This window comes from Centropristis striata, chromosome 17 (assembly GCF_030273125.1).
Source record: "Centropristis striata isolate RG_2023a ecotype Rhode Island chromosome 17, C.striata_1.0, whole genome shotgun sequence".
Classification (NCBI taxonomy): domain Eukaryota; kingdom Metazoa; phylum Chordata; class Actinopteri; order Perciformes; family Serranidae; genus Centropristis; species Centropristis striata.
The window spans coordinates 23,980,862-24,003,450 of record NC_081533.1 but is presented as its reverse complement, the minus strand read 5'-3'; the positions used below and the strand labels follow the sequence as shown (position 1 = coordinate 24,003,450).

At 39.5% G+C, this 22,589-nt stretch overlaps 1 protein-coding gene across 1 annotated transcript in view; it reads left to right on the top strand.

Annotated features, from left to right (window-relative positions):
• dnah2 (dynein, axonemal, heavy chain 2) overlaps positions 1 to 22,589 on the top strand; it is a 71,232-nt gene that overhangs the window by 28,393 nt on the left and 20,250 nt on the right. The window contains exons 38-64 of the mRNA XM_059354886.1: positions 219 to 399; positions 878 to 1,005; positions 3,353 to 3,505; positions 5,039 to 5,164; positions 5,494 to 5,712; positions 6,736 to 6,853; positions 7,527 to 7,663; positions 8,975 to 9,112; positions 9,233 to 9,391; positions 9,535 to 9,687; positions 9,801 to 9,892; positions 10,014 to 10,209; positions 12,058 to 12,282; positions 12,476 to 12,580; positions 13,440 to 13,628; positions 14,457 to 14,542; positions 14,757 to 14,887; positions 15,069 to 15,218; positions 16,290 to 16,457; positions 16,773 to 16,933; positions 17,449 to 17,588; positions 18,962 to 19,094; positions 19,708 to 19,847; positions 19,937 to 20,147; positions 21,046 to 21,162; positions 21,436 to 21,577; positions 22,258 to 22,427. Of these exons, the coding sequence (XP_059210869.1) occupies positions 219 to 399; positions 878 to 1,005; positions 3,353 to 3,505; positions 5,039 to 5,164; positions 5,494 to 5,712; positions 6,736 to 6,853; positions 7,527 to 7,663; positions 8,975 to 9,112; positions 9,233 to 9,391; positions 9,535 to 9,687; positions 9,801 to 9,892; positions 10,014 to 10,209; positions 12,058 to 12,282; positions 12,476 to 12,580; positions 13,440 to 13,628; positions 14,457 to 14,542; positions 14,757 to 14,887; positions 15,069 to 15,218; positions 16,290 to 16,457; positions 16,773 to 16,933; positions 17,449 to 17,588; positions 18,962 to 19,094; positions 19,708 to 19,847; positions 19,937 to 20,147; positions 21,046 to 21,162; positions 21,436 to 21,577; positions 22,258 to 22,427 (4,068 nt within the window). The remainder of the gene's footprint in view (positions 1 to 218; positions 400 to 877; positions 1,006 to 3,352; positions 3,506 to 5,038; positions 5,165 to 5,493; positions 5,713 to 6,735; positions 6,854 to 7,526; positions 7,664 to 8,974; positions 9,113 to 9,232; positions 9,392 to 9,534; positions 9,688 to 9,800; positions 9,893 to 10,013; positions 10,210 to 12,057; positions 12,283 to 12,475; positions 12,581 to 13,439; positions 13,629 to 14,456; positions 14,543 to 14,756; positions 14,888 to 15,068; positions 15,219 to 16,289; positions 16,458 to 16,772; positions 16,934 to 17,448; positions 17,589 to 18,961; positions 19,095 to 19,707; positions 19,848 to 19,936; positions 20,148 to 21,045; positions 21,163 to 21,435; positions 21,578 to 22,257; positions 22,428 to 22,589) is intronic.

The window sequence follows — 22,589 nt, the reverse complement described above, 5'->3', positions numbered from 1 at the left end:
ACCATTGGTTGCATATTAAATAAAATACTAAATAGCATGTTCGTGTGGAATTTCGGATGCAGTGCATGTGTTTTAAAGGCGTGGCATTCTTTTTTTGTTATTTAGCTAAGCAGGGGGAAAAAATGCTCAAAACTCTGGACTAAAATTGCATGTTTTTTCATGGGAGTGGATTTTCTTTTCTCTGCATGATTGTGTTTCATTGTTGTTACCCTTAACAGACAGGAGCATGGGGATGCTTTGATGAGTTTAACAGAATCAACATTGAGGTGTTGTCGGTGGTGGCCCAGCAGATTCTCTCCATCCTGTCCGCTCTCTCAGCCGGACAATCCAAGTTCTATTTTGACGGACAGCACATACGTCTGATCTGGTCATGTGGCATCTTCATTACCATGAATCCTGGTAGGTCAACACAAATGTGCAAATGCATAAGCTTTGTTTTTTGCCAATTATGTTGTGAGGTGGCGACTGTGGCTCAGTTGGTAGAGTCACCTACAGATCGGAAGGTCGGTGGTTCGATCCCTGACCATGGCAGCCTACGTGTCGAAGTATCCTTGGGCAAACCCCAAATGGCCCACCAATGCTGCTTTCATCGGTGTGTGAATGAATTTCCAATGGTGGCAGGTGGCACCGTTGTAGGATAGCCTCGGCCACCAGTATGAATGTGTGTGTGAACGGGTGAATGAGCGCAGTCTGTAGTGTAAAGCACTTTGGATTAAAAACACTATATAAGTGCAGGCCATTTAGAAGTAGTTTGAGATGTATTTATTTTTTGAGTCTTTATATTTTTTCTGTCATGAAAACCACTCACAAATGGCAGTTTCAAACTTTATAATTGTTGTTGTATAAAGGTTTTCTCTCTATTTCTATTTTTTTCTAGGTTACGCTGGTCGTACTGAGCTTCCCGACAACCTGAAGTCCATGTTCAGACCTATCTCCATGGTGGTGCCAGACTCTACTCTCATTGCTGAGATCATACTGTTTGGAGAGGGCTTCAACAACTGCAAGGTACTACCACTCAAGGAAATGTAATACTAGTAGTGTGTTTGGAACATAAATATTGTAATGTTGATCAAGTTTTCGGAGAATCGTGGTTATGTGTTGGGCATGTAAATCATATTCTGGTTTCAGAAATATGGCCATATGCCGTTTTGAGAAACCTGGATACAAACCATATTCATATTATAATCAAAAACCCCACTGAAAAGACTGAAAACCAGGATACTACTGCCCCTCTGTACACACCTCTGTAACCAGTATTAGTCTGCTGGTTGTAGCCCAGTGATTTACTCAGGAACATGGAGATATTGCATCACTCACTGTAACTATAAGGAAACCTTACTTTTGCTCTCTTACATCCCAGTTGTAAGGCCTTTTCTGTATCATTGATGTATCCGTTTAATGAATTCTGTCTGGGTGCTATTTTTAGCCTGTACACAGTTCTGAATATGCACTGATTGAAGTATATCTTGTTGAATTATCACAGCCTTAATGAAACAGTCCTGCTTCTTTTATGTGAAGAGCTCAGGCAATCAGCAGATGAGATTGAGTTCTTCTACACTGATAGAGATGCAATATCATCAAATCAGTCTGATGGATTCAAATTGAAATACCCTGCTTGCCTTTTCATGTCAAACGTACAGACCTACAGAGGGTTTTTTTATATCAAGGGTTCAAACAGACAATTCTTGCTATTGCACTGTACATTTCTTGTAAAGTAATCTTAGTTCAAAATGTGAGCAGCTGGAGCCCAGGCTGAACAGAGATCAGCAGTGGGTGTTGACCCATCTGTTTCTCCAATGATTTCAAGCCCTTTTAAAGCTGAAGTAGGCAGGAAACTTGAAAGGCAAAAAAATGCCAGAAATTAAAGTCGAGTGAGACCTCCTCCTGCAGCTCTATTCCTCTGCTCTCTGCTGAGAACGTTTGCACGGCTGTTTCAAATGGCAGCCATGTCACAAACTTTTCACTGATTATCTGTGACATGTTTTACTGTAAAGATATAGTGACAGTTTCAACAAATATGACAAGTTATTTGAAGTTTTAAAGTTATATTTAAGTTACCAACTGTAGCTTTAAGCAGCAAGCACTGGACTGGGGTCAGTGTCTGAAGGAGGTTTGGTACAGGGCTAAGTTGTGAGGGAGATCAATGTGTGTATGTGTGTAAAGGTACATATGTGCGTTAGGCCGCGTTCAGACTGCAGGCGAATTTGATTCAAATCAGATTCCTACTTAAATCCGATTTTTAGGGCTGACTGTCCACACTATTTTTAGCAAGTGCCCAAATCGGATATGGCTCTGTTCAGACTGGGCCACATTATTGACTGATCTGACAGGTTGCCATAGTAATTAGTAAGTAGAGTCGGAGCGTCTGACGTCGTCACGGTGTCAGACGTCATATAATTGCGACAGCGACAAGAACAACAACAACAACAAACATGATGGAGGCAGGTCACCTCAGTATATTGGCCTTATCACTGTCCAGTAGAGGTGCAGAACATCTCAGACGCACCAGGGGAGAAACCGGGTGGATGGACGCCCCCGTCGGGCCCGTATGAGTCGGGCGCGGCTGCCGGTGGACACCTCGTCTCCGCGCTGCCGGCGCTACCCGTACCGCGTAGAGTGACGTCACGGACAGTCATAACCGAGTGTTTGGAGCGGTTCAGACTGAGACGCATCTGTCCAAATGCGATCTGAAACTACCTCCCGAAGGTGGTTTCGATCCGGTTCGCAAAAATCGGATTTCATGTGATTTGTGACTGTTCAGACTTCAAAAGAGCCATCCAGTTCCAATCTGGATGGGCTAAAAATCGGATTTTGGCTGGCAGTCTGAACTAGGCCTTAGAGTGATGAATACCACAGTCATGTTTCCCTGGGATCAGGGCTAAAGTTGAATTACTGCTGACTCACCAGGGGGCTCTTACAGCTTCACCTTTGTTGAGAGGGGGATGGCAGAGTTGATGTGCATTAGTGTGCATGCAGACCTATTTTGCTCCAAGGAGACTTCAGCAAAATCCACCACTGCTGCTAACACAGACAGAAACAAACACATACTAGGCTGAATGGCTCTCTTGACATGCTCTCTTTACTGCATTGTTGGTTGGCTGGATAGTTGAACAAATGATTTGGGACAATTCTTTGATGTCCACTGAGGAATGATGTTCTGTGACGTGCTTAACTGGCACACTGCCCTTTCAAGTCACCCTGGCCTGTCTCTGGTTTATGGTACAATTTGTAATCCTGTTTAAGATGATATTCACCCTTCTCCCTCTGCCCTCCTTTTGTTTCCTCCTTGTTAATCTCTGTCGTTCTTTTACTCTATGTCACTCTACCTCTGTTTCTGTCTTTTTCCTCATAGCTCCTGGCTAAGAAAGTGTTCACCCTGTACTCCCTGGCAGTGCAGCAGCTGTCTAAACAGGACCACTATGATTTTGGCCTGCGTGCGCTCACCTCCTTGCTTCGCTATGCAGGAAAGAAGCGGCGCTTTTGCTCTAACGTTCCTGATGAAGAAGTAAGTCTCTCCCTTGCTTTCTCTCACGTAAAACAAAAAAAAAATCGACTATTTTCATCTGTTTACACTTAGGCTCACAATTTCAGTCAGGTGTCCATCTGAACATTTAAATAGGTGTTGCTCGCCATAATCATTCTTTTTTTTTAATCCCTTCCTAATGCACTTCCAGTGTAAGTTATGAGAGACTATCTCCACAGTCTTCATTCTTTGCAAAAAAAAAGTGTTCTAGTTAGATATGCTAATAATTAACTGCTAAACAATTAATACTCAGTTAAACAAATCAAATCAAATCAAATCAAACTTTATTTATATAGCGCTTTTCATACATATAAATGCAACACAAAGTGCTTTAAAAAAATAAGAATAAAAACAGACAATAAAAATGACAAAACCCACCCCTCCCATCCCCACATACAAATCTGTATGTACACATACACAAACATACACACACACTTACGTAGACACGCACAGCACATATTGATTGCCGCCCACTCCCCCGGGCCCAGGGAATCTCCAAGACGACATCCCCACGGGCAGACTGAACACACCCCCAGTGCAGAGACCCCCATGAGGGAACACTGGAGCTAAAAACTAAAAGACTAAAAGACAACAGGACAGGATACAAACTAAAAGACTTAAAGACAATAAGACAACAGGACAGGATAAAAACTAAAATACAGCGGGAAAGAAAATATAAACAATGTGGTGAACCACTAAATAGGTAAATAGATAGCTAAATAGGAGAATAAAATAAATAAATAAATAGTAAAATAATCAGTTAAAAGCTAGACCAAACAGGTGGGTCTTGAGCTTCCTTTTAAAAACATCAACAGTCTCTGCGGTCCTGATGTCCTCTGGCAGGCTGTTCCATAGGCGCGGGCCATAATGGCTGAATGCTGCCTCCCTGTAGGTTTTAGTTTTAACTCTTGGAATAATTAAAAGGCTGGTGCCAGAGGACCTCAGGACCCGCCCAAGACCATTAATACATTTAAAAACCAATAAAAGAACCTTAAAATCGATCCTGAAACATTATTAAAAGATTGTAGCATGATAAAAGAAAAATAGGTTTTAGAGTTTATTTGTTACATATCATATTTGTTAGAACTAATGTCGGAGAGTCAGCTGGCTCTCTGGGGCAGATGATGAGACACCGGTGTCTGCTGCCAGGCAGAGTCGTTTGACACCAACAGGGCAATGCCCTTAACAAGCTAATGGTCAAGGGGCAGACATGGACTATTGGCTATTTGAGGTCTGAAAAATGTGACTATAAGATTCTATGTTTCATTTTAATCTTGTAGGTAAGAGGTTATTGATAATCAGGGTCAGCTATCAATCAGAAAGAAAAAAGAATTACATCTAAGTGCTAGTGAGGATTCAGCAGGTAGTTGCTGTGACTGCATGAGTGTCGAAACACAGGAGAACCAATACCCATACATTAAACTGAACTAACTACTGCTCTTTAAAATGAATCTAAACTTTTTTCAATATGAAATGCAATTTTGACTGACTGTGCCTTTGTATCTCTGTCCTCAGATCCTTCTAATGGCGATGAAGGACATGAACATTGCAAAGTTGGCCTCTACTGACGTGCCACTATTCAATGGGATCACTCAGGACTTGTTCCCTGCTGTGGAAACACCCATTATAGATTATGGCAAGGTAAGTCAGCAATCAAGATCAACATTTCTGCAAAGAAGTTCTTTGTTATGTTTTCTCTGACTGTATGACTGCGTTTCTTATCTGTTCATCAATTTATTTGCCTTAGAGCTTGTCCTGAGACCTGTCAGCTCCACTTAATGAACATTATAGCATTAATATATATAAACATTTAAATGGCACTGTCATACATTATATGGCTGTTTCTTTAACTGTGGTAGAGAGATAGATATATGTAGTTGTGACTGCATACATGTGTGTCTGAGTTGGTTTACACCCTTATAGAGGAGTTTATGAATAATTAAAATGATCAATCATTATGAATGTTGCAGTTGAAGGAGGCAATAGAGACGGAGCTTCAACAAAGCGGTTTGCAGGTGACTACTTTTACCTTGACCAAAGTCATCCAACTCTATGAGACCAAAAACTCTCGACACTCCTCCATGCTGGTGGGCAAGACAGGCAGCGCTAAGAGTGTGACCTGGAGGACTCTGCAGAATGCCCTCACTTTCCTGCATCACAAGGGAGAGCCTAGCTTCCAGTTGGTCCAGGTGGGTGTGGATGGGAAATAATAGACTGTAATTGATTGTCTTATACTGCTTTTCAAATCTCCACAAACTGACATAGGAAATCTGCCTCTGAAATTAGGTATTTATTCAAATGTATTCTTTAAATGCTAACCTCCCTACTTCTACCCCCTTCTGTTGGCTCCTCTTTATTTGCACCCAATATTTCTAGAAATAAAAAGGACACTAGTTTATCTCTTTTAATACTACAGCCAGTCAGAATTACACTTTTGATTTTTTTTTTTTTTTTTACTATTTTCTCTGCCCTTCCTACCTATTTCTCCCTACTGTAACCTCTCGCTCTCTCTTTTTTCTAAGTTCTTTTTGCATATCTATTTCTGGTGCCTTTGCTCTTGCCAGCCTCAGCCTCTCCTGGTTCCCATTATCCATCTCTCTGTTTCGCTCTATTGCCTGATTTTGTTCTAACCACATGTTCACACACACACACACACACACACACACACACACACACACACACACACACACACACTGATATGAGATATGAGAATGTGAAAAACAAACTACTTGTGAGAAGGAAAGGTTAATGAAATGTAAAGATACATTTTGTCAAAGATTGCCTTCCTTTTTGTCTTACTGCAATTTCTAGGATTCTACAGGGTAGAGCTGGAAGCAGAATAGGCCAAATACATTTGACACTTAATAACAATATATAAATTCACATATTAGATGATAAACATAATCCCATGCTACTGTAAATCCAATAAACAGTACATTTTAAAGGAATACACTTTTGTTTCTTTGTAAGTAGTACATACAAAGTAAAAATCTTATTGTTTAAATGTTACTTACATGTATTTATGTGTTGTGAATGCCTTACCTTAAAAAGATCAGGGGGGAAAATATACAGTTAGCATAAGATTCACATTTTCCATAATTCTAATGAATTCTCATCATTTAAAGTTTTGTAGCTGTCAAATCTAATCTGCCATTGTAATTCTCTTTTTGTTTTTCATCTCCTATGATACCTTGGTCCTTGTGGAACAAAAGGATTATCCTCTGAACCCCAAGGCAATGAGCCTGGGAGAGCTGTATGGAGAAAATGACCTTTCCACTAATGAGTGGACTGACGGAGTGCTGTCTTCCCTCATGAGATCAGCCTGCGCAGGTACTCACACTAAGAACGCATTTTGTTGTTCATACTACCTGTGGTATAAGTGAACAGACACTAGGGACTTATGTTTCTTCCTCTTGTCATATAAGAACCAGAATATTCATCCTTGCACAAGTCCAAATTGCTTTAGACAGCACATTTGAAATTGTCTTTGTTTCACAATGCATACTTAATATCTTAACTAAAGTTTACTGAATTATAAACAGATATGGGATTGACTTATCATGATGGTACTAGACGTTCAAGCCTCTTTTTTGCCATCACTTTAACCTCCAAAAAATTCAGACAGAAAAATGTGATGGCAGGTTGCATCCTTTTACTTGCCAAGCTTTTTGGCTGTGTAGTAAAGCTACTGGGGAAAAAAGCTTTATTTTATCCAGCACACAACATGAAAATGTTTTTCATATTACTTTGCACTTAACAGTGCACTGCTTCATGATAACTCTTTTTGTATAGACACTGGTCTTTTTGTGGCCAAAATGTAACTGGTTTTCTAACCACAATTCCAAAAACGTATGTAATTTTTTAAAATGAGGTAAATTGTAAGCATTATATAGACACGTTAATCCTGTCGTCTGTAAATTGTGAGCAAAATATATGTTACAGTATGAACTTTTCCACTATATTTATATGTCCCTTCACTTTTTCTATCACACTCATTCTTTAGATGAGAAACCAGATGAGAAGTGGATCGTGTTTGACGGACCTGTTGACACACTGTGGATAGAGAGTATGAACTCTGTTATGGATGACAACAAGGTGCTCACACTCATCAATGGAGAGAGAATCTCCATGCCTGAACAGGTGAGAACAGAACTGGAAACCTAGCTCATGGGCATTTTTCAAAACAGACATTTTGACTATTTATACTAGGAAAGGCATAAGTGGAACAATAATATAAATAAATAATGGCTCTGTTTAAGTGTCCCAGTAAGACATGACAGTGTGACAGTAAGCCAGCATGCCAGGGCCCTGAAACTGAAAGAGCTGAAATTAAATCAACATACATGTGGCCTTTTTCATGTTACATTTCAAAATGTCTTTGATTAAAAAGGCTTTTAATGTAGAAAAATTGTGGTCAGTAGTACTGCTACTTTATGGTGAACACATACTGTATGCAGTAGACATAATTCAAACAAACAACCGACATCTCGGTATTGCCAACTTTAACAAGTTCCGCCTACATAAGAAGTAAATATCCAATGACTAAAATGTATTTTGTTCTTGACAATAACTAAAAGTTCTCCAAAAGAAAAAAAAAGCAGTTTTTGTTTCTGGTTTTGATTAATAGCTTGAAACTGAGAAGGAGCTGGAGCATTCAGGCAGCTTGATCCATTTAGCTGACAGCCTGACTTATGTGCAAAATAGAACAAAGTGACAGCCAACAAATCACCAACATGTTTGTGTGCTATACATGATTAAGGAAGGAGCGAATGACATTTACTCATGAGCTGAAAAACAAAGTTGTCATACATACTGACAATAGGCACTTATGTGCATGATCAGAAAGTCATTGTTTTCAGTTAACTAATGTTAATTAGCATTTCGTCTCTTTAGTAGGGAACATTCTTTATCATCACGGGGGGCTGGAGAGAGGCAGGGTACAGACTACAGACAGGGCTGACATATAGATACAGACAATAACTCTGAGTCACACCTATGGGCAATTTAGAGTCACCAATTAAACCTAAGTGCATGTTTTTGGACTGTGGAGGAAGCCGAGTAACCGTTGAGAACCCAACATGCAAACTCCACACAGAAGGCAGGCGGGAGGCGAACCGGCGACCCTCTTGCTGTGAGGCGAGATCGCTAACCACTGCACCACCGTTTATAAACATAAACATTGAAATTTACTTTTTATAATAGCAATAGTCTGTAGCAATAGTCAATAACACACTATGTCTTCTTTGCAAACATATTCACATTGTGTAAACACATAATACACACTCTGTGGTACTAATTTTCTCTTTGGGTTCAATAAATTATGTCTGTCTATCTTGTTTATGGCCCCAGATAAAAACAAAGAACCATAGAATCAAATTGATTACTATATATTAGCCATGCACACTAAAACGATCACAACAGATAAACTATTGGTCATTTCTTCTGTTGTAGGTGTCTCTGCTATTTGAAGTAGAGAACCTGGCAATGGCATCTCCAGCTACAGTGTCTCGCTGTGGGATGGTCTATAATGATTACACTGATCTTGGATGGAAGCCTTTTGTTCAGTCCTGGATGGACAAGCGACCCAAGGTACAATGCATTTCCTCACAATAACTCATAGGAACATAAGAAAACCTTTATGAAAGACACCCATTTTATCTCCCTTGTTTTATGGTATCTTCATATATTGATCTTTCCATTTCTCCACAGTCTGAAGTGAACCATTTGAAGCGTTTGTTCGAGAAATACATAGAGACCACACTGAACTTTAAGAAGAGGAACTGTAAGGAGTTGATTCCTGTCACTGAGCTTAATGGAGTAACCTCTCTCTGCCGTCTATATGACTCCCTGGCCACACCCAGCAATGGGGTATGACAAGTAGACATCTTAAATGTTGATCCTTAATGGGTTTTGTGTAACTGACATCAATCCCAAAACTGATAGGCTGACATCATCTTCTACTGTTAGCATCCTCAATGTGAAAAACAATGTAATTTTCTCCCTACCTCCAGGTGAATACTTCAGACACAGAAAACTTGGGTAGGCTGGTGGAGCTCTGGTTCATCTTCAGCCTTATCTGGTCCATCTGTGCCTCTGTTGACGAGGATGGGCGCAAGAGGATAGACAACTTCCTACGGGAGATGGAGGGCAACTTCCCCATCAAGGTCATGGGAACTTATTTGCTTGTTGATTGTTGTCTGCAACTGCTGTAACTAATAAGACGGGGCTACCAAAACTTTCCATCAGTGAACTGAATAAATCTGTCAAACTCTTTCAGGACACGGTTTATGAGTACTATGTGGACACCAAGAACAAAACCTGGGCTTCTTTTGAAGACAAGCTGCAAAAAGACTGGCGTTATAATGCCAAGTAAGTAACCAAGTGCATATGACATAAGCTTATGAAAGGCATGCACTGTGTGTGAGTGTGTCAATGTATACTCCATGGTATAATATCTACAGTGCATGTATATCTCTCCCTCCTCCTGCAGTGCTCCATTCTATAAGATCATGGTTCCTACAGTGGACACAGTTCGCTACAACTTCCTGGTTAAGGCTCTGGTGTTGGGTCAGTACCCAGTGCTGCTCACTGGGCCAGTGGGTACTGGTAAAACCTCAGTGGCCCAGAGTGTCCTGCAGGGGTTGGATAGCAAATGGACTGCCCTCACTGTCAACATGTCTTCACAGGTTGGTGCCTTTGCATGGCCTTTGTGTTTCTGTGTATGTCATGTGCTTTATTATTCTGTCCTTGTAAAACCAGTTTGTGTTTAATAACTATAGCATTGCCACAAAAAAATAGCTTTCCCATTAGGATCCAGGGTGCAAAATTAACTTTATGTCCACTGGCCAAATGACTTGTGAATGTTAACATTTTACCAGCCACACAATAAATTATCATTGTTTATTTGGCTGGTGAGTGAAGCAAATCTACCAGCCATATTTATCAACATTTGGCTCGCAGATTGGGGTAATTTGTTACTCTGTAAGCATCAAACGTTTAGGGTAAAATAAAGGCATTAAGTTAAAAGGATTGAGGTTAGATTAAGGGGAAAAAAAGTTAAAAGATGAAAGACCTAATTAAACTACTTACTCCATCCCTGTTACAAAATACACACATTATTTGTCCCTCTAATTGCCTTTGTGTCTGCTCTCTTGTCTTTCTATGAAGGTCCTGTGACAGACATTCCTAGCCCTTAGCTTGGTCTGCTTAAAGAAAAAGATGGGATATAACTGTCATGCTATGGATTTATATTTTAAATGTTGTATATGTCCTCTAGGCTGCAACACACATGCTGTCATAGAGTAAATCTATAGATCATGACATGCACACAACTGGCCCACATTTGCACTTAAGAACACATCTTACAGTATCTGTCAGCTAAATATAACTTGGAATAAGCTGCCCTCCCTTGCAGCGTGATGCAGTCACATAGAGGTGATTGAGTACAGGTGTGTGGTGTGCATATTATATGTGTGTGCAAGAGCACTTACCTCCATCCAACCCTGTCATGGCTTTGAATAGCCTCCATCTCGGCTACACTACAATTAGAGTAAAAGTGCAGCTTTGCTCCAAAGGTGACGTCAGTCCTGAATAGCAGAGTTGAAGGGATATTATAAAGCCTGGGATGATGGAGGCACTCATCACCCCCTCACTTTTACCTCTATTTACCATCATCACCATCACCAACATGGCAGCTCTATTCCCACCATTTTCTCCTCCTCTCTGTGTCATTTGCTGCCATATTATTTAATTCATAAATATTTTGGGATAAGTGGTGCTTATTATTTCTTTTACTCTCTGCCTTATCCAACTGATCTGCATGTCTACAATGTTCAACTCTAGTCTTTACTGTTCCCCATCTTTCTCTTTTTCTCAATCAGTGTTATGTACTACAGTTTTCTTTTTATTCTATTATGTTCATTTTTTATCTGCATTTAGTTTAGCTACTCATATTTGCCTGGCACCAAATGCTGTTTTTAATGGACCGTTATTTGCTGCATTGTGACATTTTTGCATCAATATCTCATGAATTGTCATGAAATATTGACAAGCTTAGTTGATTTTCTTCTCCATAACAGATACATAGGACACAAAAAACAGTATTCCGTGTTGCCTGTAGTTCTCTTAACAGTGTTTGTCTTAATGTGAATGTTCTTGCAAAAATCCATAGTCCAATCCACAATACACTCATCACAAACAAAAAGTTTCATGAGTCAGAGATAATCGGTTAAGTGTACAGATTTTCCTCCCTACATTATCTCAGTCACGAAAATTAAATTATAGGGATATGCAGATGTTGCCATTTCAAGCTAACAAGCCACAGTACTGTCTTTGGTTGATAAGCTATAATCACTTGCACATATACATAAATGTATGCACATTCACACACAAAGACATTTTTTTACAATTAGCATTTTCTCAGTACAGTACTTGTGTTGTCTCATAACTTAAGGTATGTAAATGTATATAAAACATAACATTTCATCGTTTCTGTATCTTTGTGTCTTTCTCTCTCTGTATCCATCACTGTCCAGACCACCTCTAGTAACATCCAGGCCATTGTGGAGAGCCGCATAGAGAAGAGAACCAAAGGTGTGTTTGTACCAGCAGGTGGGAAGCGCCTGTTGTGTTTCCTTGATGACCTCAACATGCCAGCCCATGACCTTTTTGGCTCCCAGCCACCCCTGGAACTGCTGCGCCTCTGGATCGACTATGGCTTCTGGTATGACCGCCAGAAACAGACCCTAAAGTTTGTCAAGGTGAGAAATTACATTTTAAAGAGAGCAGGGGTGAGGTCTTGTTAAGGTGTATGTGAGTCTGATCATCGCTTTTTTGCATTTTAAGTGCCTCCTCCATAATTACCTCTCAAAAACCAGTCTGTGGGACAAGAGATTGACATGTAGAGATCATTAAACTTCAATGTTGCTCTTGTGTTTGTATGTGCTTTGTTAGGACATGTTCTTGTTGGCGTCCATGGGGCCCCCTGGTGGAGGGAGGACGCACATCTCTGGACGCTTACAGAGTCGATTTAATCTCATTAATATGACTTTCCCTAATGTAAGTCCTGCTAACTATTTAGCTCTCCTCTCCTCTCCTCTCCTCTCCTCTCCTCTCCTCTCATTTCTTTGTATCTGCCCCACTTCTATCATCTGTTATTACTGTGCATTTCGGCAAGGTTGATTCTGGTAATATTCCACCTGCCAGTTATTATATGATCTTTCATCATTTGTCAACCACTTTTATCATCTCGCCACACAGGAATTACCCTGATTATGATTATAGCTATAATGATAATGATAACCACTGCAAAATTGCACACTCTCATATTCAACACCCAGGAAATTATGTGAGAGTGCCTGCAAATGCCATGCACTCTTGTTAATTTATCTAATTTGCCTCCTCTCTTTTTGTTTCCCTTTTTTTTGTTTTTGCTGTTTTGTTTTATTTGGCTTTTGCTTTTGCTATCTTGCTCTCTCCACTCATTGCTCACTCCCTCTCCAACTCACCTCTTGTCTCCTTTCATTTTCTTTGGCAGTTTTTCATCTCTGTTGTTGTGCTCCTTTCAACCTTTCCCCCACCAATCTTTTTCTCTCTGCCTATTTGTAGTGCTTCCCTCCACTCAACTCTTCACCCTCCTTTTTGTATTGCTACAAGAGACAAAATAAATTTGCTTTTAAAATGACTGCAGCCAAATTGAATTCAGTGTGTAAACCCCTGTAAACACTTGAGTTGCCTTGACTTTTGCCTTGTGTTAAGTTGACAACATAAAATTGAATTACTCCACCCCTTGTAAAACTACTATTCTGTTTTTCCTCCCGTGATCAGCACCACTTTGAAATCTGTATGTTTTATTGACATTGCTGAATCATTTGCAAGATGTACCAAACTTAAATGGACCTGTCTTTTCTGGATGCAGGAGTCCCAGATCAAGCGGATCTACAGTACCATGATTAATCAAAAGCTAGAGGGGTTTAAGGAGGATCTGAAGCCCATCGGAGAAATTCTGACTCAGGCCACCTTAGAACTGTATTATGCTGTTACAGCTAGGTTTCTTCCCACTCCAGCCAAGATCCACTACCTCTTCAACCTCCGAGATATCTCCAAGGTACAATATACTACACAGAGATAGGTTAGATGGACCAAAAATGTTTTCAAGATAATACAACTGGAGCCTGTTTCCCAAAAGGAGCTCAAATTCAGAAAGTACATTATACTAAACCTCACATTGTTCATTTTGGATAACCAGTGATGCTGGCTATGGTAAAGTATTCTTGAGATTTACTGACAGCCTTTTTAACTTTTCCTGTTTAGTTGTATAATTTAAGTCAAAATAATTTACTCTTGTGCCTCACTTGGGACATGGCTTTTATTAGTTTTTTTAAATCGACCATTTTGGCAGTGTAACAAGGGTGTGAGGTTTTTTCTCCGTGAATTTTGGAAGTTCCACCTCAGGTCCTTTAATTTAAAAGTCTGTAATAAACTCTGTAGCTAAATATGGACAGTCATGCCGATTGAGGACAAAAATATCCCCATTAAAACCACAAAAACTCAAATCATTGTTGTTGCTTATCATTTTAATATCTCAGACTGTGAAAAGAAATTACAAAGAACTATTCAATTTATGCTTTGTGCTTTTCATTGTTAAGAACCATTGCTTTATGTAAACATACTGACATTTAAAGTGTTGCAATTGATATTTTGTAGTAATGGTCCGGACTGAAGATGAAAAGTGAGGTTAAAAGATTTAGTTAAAATGTAAAATAAAATACTATAAAATATTTGATTGGCAATATTTTGATGCAGGCATTTTTGTTCTCTGACAACATCAGAGCACCTTTTTTTAAAGAGAGGCAGAGGGGTTAGTTTTCTAATTTTTTTAATTTTTCATTAAATGACACATCTAGGTGTTCTTTTCCTGTTCCACCCATCCTAGGTTTTCCAAGGTCTGCTAAGAGCTCATCCAGACTTTCATGATACCAAGAACAACATCACTAGACTGTGGATCCATGAGTGCTTCAGGTAACCACCGACACTTTTTTTTAACCAAATCTACTATATATTCACTAGTTCTAGTCTCATTATTTAAGTGTTAGTATACATCATTATCCCTTCACTGAAACTTATATCCAGTTCTGAATTGTTTTCTAGTTTATTTCACATTAGCCAAAGTACACAGGCACGTTTGTGGTGTGTGTATGGATGATAATATTTGTTCTCTATGTTTTGATTTTAGGGTTTTCTCAGACCGACTGGTAGATCACAATGACATGGAAGCCTTTGTTGCTTTACTGGGGGAGAAACTAGGCTCACTCTTTGACCTCACGTTCCACAGCATCTGCCCCAACAAACAACCGCCAATATTTGGTACAGTTTTACTGTAAAGACACATACATGCACACAGCAATGTCAATGGCACACCAATAAGTGTGAATTGGTAATGGACAGTGTTAAAACATTGTGAAACTGTCAGTGACTCGACCACAAAGTTAAAATGTGTGTGTGTGTGTGTGTGTGTGTGTGTGTGTGTATGTGTGCGTGCGCGTAGGTGACTTCCTGACTGAGTCTTGTGTGTATGAGGACCTCCTGGACATGAAGGGTCTCAAGAAGTTCATGGAGACCCAGCTGGAAGACTACAACCTGACACCTGGCATAGTTCCTATGAGCCTGGTTCTCTTCCGAGATGCCATCGAACACAGTGCGTCTGAACACAACACACACATCCATACCCTAGACTGTATAAAAGTGGTGGACATAGCCATTGTGACTTCACTGATACATTTGTGGACTACCTCTATAAAGCCCCTGGTTTTTTGGAGCCACAAGTTACCATTCTTGGTGAAGAGGGTTAAGCTAAGTTATCAGCTAAAGCTAGAAATAGCTAGACAGCTTATAGGACCATGATTTACCAGATGAACATCATTCTATATTGAAGACTTGAAAACTAGCTTTTAAGACCATAAACTCACTGGAACAATGTTTACTGAGGTACTAAATCAAGTGCAAAGTAGGGTCATTTTCTCATAGACTTCTATACAGTTTGACTTCATTTTGCAGCCAAGTGCAGGAAAAGCACTTTTGCACTGGCTTCCCTTTTCAGACTCGAAGGTTACCCCTTGATCCATACACACTCTTTTACACATATTTACATGGACACACAGTGCCTCAGATTCTCCTAATGAATCAACCCACAGCATCAATTCCACCCTGTCAATCCAGTAGATTACCACAATCAATATAAGAGGCTCTCATCTGCTGAACTCTGATGTGTCTTTGCTGTGTTCACTGTTTGCCAGTTTTGTGATTCAGACTCAGTTTGAAGCTCCTTTGAAAAACACAGCATGAGATGCAGCTAAAAGCTTCCCTGTAGTTGAGAGAGAGAAGGCCTCTCAGCACCAGGCTCTGCTCTCTACGCACTGCTGTCAATCTGCCACTTTACCACACGCCACTGCTAATCAATAGCACTGCATTACTATAGAAACAACATGGATCAACACTGGTTTGTATGTATTGCTGGTTCCATGTGCACAGGAAATTCCAGGCATACTGAAGATCCACAAAGCTTTATCTCACTACTACACACTAGCAAAAGGAAGTGGAAATAATAAAGTGTATGACTGATTTTGTCATATGCAATTAAGTGTCTGAATATTTGTATGAAAGCCTTGTCAGTTGTACAAGCCACACATAAGTCAGTTAAGAATACAGTTAACAGAGACTTCAACGTAAAAATTATGACATGCATTACATTTTTGTTTTCCCTCCACAGTAACCCGTGCAGTACGTGTGATCAGTCAGCTCAGGGGCAACATGCTGCTGGTTGGTGTTGGGGGCTCTGGTAGACAGAGTCTATCCAAGATGGCTGCCTCCATCTGTGAATACCAGGTATTCCAGGTGGAAGTCACCAAGCAGTACAGGAAACAGGAGTTTAGAGAAGGTGAGTTCAAACATAACTGATATATGTACAGTCTTTTGAAAAAGAGGAAGCATGATTGTAAAGTCAATTGTCAGGAACTCGAAATTAGAACAAGGAAAAAATAAAGAAAAGACAGAAATTAAACAAGATTAGAACAACCACAGATTTTCATAAATTCTTTAATATTCAGCTTAAAGCATGACAACAATTTTAGCTCCTGGCTGATTCATCTGAATAATATGTTTGATTAATTACTCTGCCTTTGTACAGTCAGCTCCTCTGATCCCAGCTTTAGTCAGCTACATTATACTGTAAGTAGGTGATTTTCTGTTGCAGACATCAAGAAGCTGTACCGGTTGACTGGTGTGGACAATAAGCCCACAGTCTTCCTGTTCAGTGATACTCAGATCGTAGACGAATCCTTCCTAGAGGACATCAATAACATCCTGAGCTCCGGAGAGGTGCCTAACCTCTACAAGCAGGATGAGTTTGTTGAGGTCTGTATTTTCTTTAAATCTTTCTGGCCTCCTGTTGAAGAAAATAGACAGAGAGTAGAGATTGATGCCATAAACAATGCCATTACCATTTAATTTAAGTTTAAATTAACTCAATGTATGTCAGTTTTTGTATTTTTCCATAACAGTGGCATTATGTAAAACAAACTGGCATTTTAAGTTATGAAAATTAATAAATATTTGGTGGTTATGATCATAATTTTGTGGCATTTTTAGATCAAGCATTTTTGTCCTTTGAGGAATTCAGAGCACCTTTTTTTGAAGTTTAAATAAAGTTTCAGTCTTTATGTCATTAAGGACTGATCTGACTGTAGTGGCGGACTTAAAGTCTACTCTTGAAATCTTCCATAAGTAACATAGAGCATCCAGTATGTATTACATGTTCATACTGTGGGATTATGTGCAGCTGTAGATAGTTAAAGTTTATATTACAAATGTAAAAACATGTCTCAAATTCCAATTTTCATGCAATGTGATTGTTGTCATCCTGCCTCCAGGTGTGCAATGCTCTGTCAGAGTCTGCCAGGAAGGACAATGTGATTGAGACTCCTGACTCTTTGTTCAGCTACCTGATAGAGCGAGTCAAAAACAACCTTCACATAGTGCTCTGTATGAGCCCAGTGGGAGAGCCCTTCAGGTAAATTCTGACATTGTTTCTTGCAGCCCCCGTGTCCCATACTATATCCTGGTTCACACATGTTCATGTCTTTGAGAATCCTGTTTGCTCTTGTTGACAAACAAGTTTGTGGAGATTAAGTAGGAATCACATGCAGAGTTCCAGCACAATTAAATACTGGCATGTACAGTAGTGTCTCTATATCCAGTAGTCTGACAGGTCTATTAATATTATGAATTATGAATAAGGGAGGAATTTTGCCTAGAAAAATGTTTGTTGCTTGACTTCTGACCCGTGCAAGCTGACACACCCAAGGAACTTATTTTTGGAAATAACGGGAATTTAAATACACTGGTGGTCATCTGCTTACCTTGAATTCTTGCGATATCACATATCACCTAAATCCATCTCGTCTGACTTCAAGTTTTGTGCTTGTGTCTGCACAACAAGTGATTCAACCAGCATCCTGTGAATAGTAACTGAATTAGTTAACTACAGGGTAACTATTCCCTGCAGTTCATCTCAGCAGTTTCTCAAAGTTACACAGTGAGCCATGTCATGAGACAGTGTGTTAATGGCTGAGTGATGCTTGGACTTGAGAAAATGAGGTAAAGTAACTTGGGTGATTCTGTATCTCAGGCTGTAGAGACCTCAGGCTCGCTGTGTTTACAAACAATGTGCATAATGTGACAGAGAGGGCCAGCTGTCTGCACACACACACACACACACACACACACACACACACACAAACATAGTATTCACACAGATGGACACACATTTTCTATTATGCATTCTCTTTGTCTCTTGTCACACACATTCACACACACAGTCCTTCTCGCAAAAACACCTCTCCCCCCTCAAGCAATGATGGCCTGTTTGCAATTAGTGGCAGGGTACTGGTCACACATAATGCTGCTAATTGGGCTGGCAGGAAACATTACATAGAGCTAATCATTCTCTGGGTGATGAGGCGTCCTGGCCCTCTGACTTCTATCTGCTGGTAGGGTCCATATCACACTGCCAGAGCTCAGAGTCCTGCTAAACCAATTAACCAGCAAAACTCACTGATTTACACTGTAGGTCTTCAATATACTCTGCCATACCTTACTGTAGGAGGTTTTTTGAAATGGGTCTATGGAGCGCTTGTGCCAAATTGCCTAAAGCTTGCCAGTGTTATTTTAATGTACCCATTTGAAAATACAGCCAGCCTTTTGCAGCAAAAAACAGCATCAGCTTGAATGACTTTAAAGCATATCCACAATGAGAGGTACATAATGGCTTCATTAATGTCTTCATTTGTTTTTCCCAAAGCAACTGCCAGAGGGCTATATTTGGCATTATTATATCATCAAATTATATCTGAATAAAATTCATAAATGGCTGTTTGCCAACAGGAACCGCATCCTCCAGTACCCAGCACTGGTCAACTGCACTACCATTGACTGGTTCTGCGAGTGGCCCAAAGATGCTCTGCTGGAGGTAGCAGAGAGGTACTTGGATGGACTGGATCTGGGCTCCTTGGAAGGGGTGAGGCATGCATGGATGCACACATTAACCCCTTTTTTATGTGTTGGAAATTAATCCACACTGTTAAATTGGTGCCTATTTTAACACTTTGATGTATTCTCACATATGAATCAACATCTCTGAGTCTAATTCTATATGAACATATATTGTTAGCCTAAATGAGAAAGATAGAGGTGAGAGGAAGTCTTTTTGGAATAGAAACAGGCACCTTTACAATGAGTTTTATTTTCAGTTGCTCATTAAAAGTCTTTACTTTTAATACCTATTAAACATTGTCTGCCTTATTTGCTTTAATAGTACACAACTAGACCATATTTCCACTATTTTTTTCTGTTTCATTTTGTAATCCAGTGTCCTTTAATTTAAATTATACATAACAGCTGGTTCCATTTTATTATTATTATTTTAATATTATCATCGAGCAATTATTTCCAAAAAATATTATAGAACGACATAAAAACTCTATGTGAACTGCACTGAACCCTGCTGTGCCACTAATATCAAACCCCACATCATAAATGATCATAATCATAAATCATTTGACCACTCAAATTGCAATCCTTTTGTTTGAAGATCAGATCAAAATGTTTACATATGCTGCATAATGTTGCAGATCCAGACGAAGGTTGCCAGTATCTTTGTGACCACACATCAGTCAGTTGCACAGGTTTCCCAAAGGATGAAGTTGGAGCTGAAGAGACATAATTATGTGACACCCACCAACTACCTGGAGCTGGTGTCTGGATACAAGAAGTAGGCACCCTCAAACTTTCTCCTTCACTTACTCTTGCTGCTCTCTTTCTCTTCTCCAATTATCTTAATGCTGTGTGTGTCCCATTCAGGCTGTTGGGAGAGAAACGCAGTGAATTGGGGGAGCAGGTGAGCAAGCTGCGTAATGGCCTTTTCAAGATCAGTGACACACGGGAGAAAGTGGAGGCCATGTCTGTTGAGCTCGAGGAAGCCAAGAAGCAGGTGGCCGAGTTCCAAAAACAGTGTGAAGAGTTCCTGTCAGTCATTCTACAGCAGACGAGAGAGGCTGACAGTCAGCAGAAAGTGAGTACTACAAAGGTTAAAGGTTAAAGGAGTGGATCTCAAATTGTATGGTCTGAGGTACAGCCACAGCCCTTCATCAATACCCAATGTATGTTCCAAATGTATAACACTATATGTTAAATAAAAGTGGGTATTATTCATTTTTTTAATACAAGTGAACTATCAATATTTAGGTTGCTTTGGTGAGCAATTGTATCACTACCTCTGCTACTACCACTACTACATTTTAATTTTAATTTTAACCATTTATCTAATTATTTTAGCTAACTATTTTAACCATTTACCTATCACTTTTAGATAATCATTTCAACCATTGTCTATTACTTTTAGATACTCTTACACAGAGGGCTATCCAATAACTTTAGCCTACTATTTCAACTATTTGATCAATAATTTTAGCTAACTATTTTAATAGTTTCTGAATTAACATTTTAGCTTACTTTTGGATCCATTAATCCCTTAAGATTGCTGTAAACTGACTATTTCATCCATTTTCCCAATACTTTTAGCTTGGAATATTCATTATTTAGTCCATAGCAAACTACCTTAACCATTTATACAATGCTTTAAACTATTTCAAATATTTATAAATTACGTTCAGCTCATCATTTTGACTGTTTTATCATTCCCTTCAGCGATTTGTTTTTACAATTTCTTTGTTACTTTTAGCTACCAGTTTTAACTTCTGTGATTGCTTGCTTACTAGATTTTATTCCCTCTTACATAGACATAGTGGATAGCTTTCAGATGTTATTGTTTATTTAATTTAATAATATTTTGAGTAGTAGGGCACTTAAAAAAAAATTGGATCAGAGAAAGTTTACATTATTGGTTTATATTTAAACGGGTGTGTGGTATTGGTGAATAGGAAAGAAACATGGTGTATGTTTGTTTTTAGGCGGTGATTGCTAACAGTGAGAAAATCGGGGCAGAGGAGTTGCAGTGTAAAGACATGGCTGAGAATGCACAGAGAGATCTGGACGAGGCCCTGCCTGCGCTGGAAGAAGCCATGAAGGTAGAGCCCTTTCCTGTTTTAGTCCTGCCAGTCCCTCTGTGTGTTGACAATTCTGCCTTTACTGTATGTGCTCACCTTGTTCATTAGTATATCTGGTTGAATTATTTTATTTAACAATAATGATCCTGGACCTTTCAGTATGTTTGACTGCTCTGCTTCTCTTCTGCACTAATGTTAGCTTCTTGTCATTTGAGTGTGCTCTCTGTCTGTCTAAAGTACACCCTGCCTTCTCACATTCACACATTCTCTTTTCCTGCCTCTTTTTGCACATAGGCTCTGGAATCTCTTAATAAAAAGGACATGACAGAGATCAAGTCTTATGGTCGTCCCCCGACGCTGGTGGAGACAGTGATGCAAGCTGTCATGACCCTTCTGGGCAAAGACCCTACCTGGGCTGAGGCCAAGAGACAGCTGGGTGAGAGACTTCAGGGATGGATGAAAAGAGAGTTTGGCAAAGAAACAAAGTAACTGGGAAAACTTAAGTGTGCCAAAAACAACAAGTATGAAGGTGGAGCGATAAAAGCTTAAGTTCCTTCACTGGCCAATTGAGTAATTGAGTCAGTCCTCATTGACTCCCATGTAGAAATACCCAATTTTACAGTAGAAATAAACATGTTTGCATTGATTTAAAAAAAAAAAAAAAAAACCACTTTGGGTCTCTGTAGCTAATTTCCCCCTTCATGACAACTGTAGTGGATCACCATGCATTCAGTCCACCTCAGCCCAGCTCTACCTCTTTGTCCCCTTTTTTTAAAACTAATTTTCAACAACTTTTCATTCAGTCTGGACAGAGACAAAATAAATAATAAATAAATTACTAAACCCATCTTGGTAAGTCTGTCCACTGTTACAGCAATCACTGACTCAGGTTTGGTCAAAATAACCCATTAATTCACCAAGTGAGAGGTGAAAGTGTCTTTTTTTTCAAATGATGCACATTTGAATGTTTGATGGAGCAAAGTGGGAAAAATCTGTACAAACTGTACTCCATTTCCCTTGTAAAATGACGAAATTAATTAACTGAGAGCTACATATGATGGACCAAACATTTTTTTGTGTTGTGGGTTTTTTTTAACCTTGAAATGTTTCTGGCAGGTGAGTCCAACTTCATCAAAACATTAGTGAACTTTGACAAGGACAATATATCGGACCGTGTGTTGAAGAAGACCGGCCAGTACTGCAGACAGGTCGACTTCCAGCCAGAGATCATCGGCAAAGTATCACTGGCTGCCAAGTCCCTCTGCATGTGGGTCAGAGCCATGGAGGTAATCGCAGCACACAAACACACACACACACACACACACACACACACCTAGGCACCATATACCCACAAGTGCACATAATAGTTTGTAATTAATAATTTGATAGTCATTATTTTTGTAGTAGATTGTTTTTTAATGCATGCAGACTATTGTGCAAATTTGACA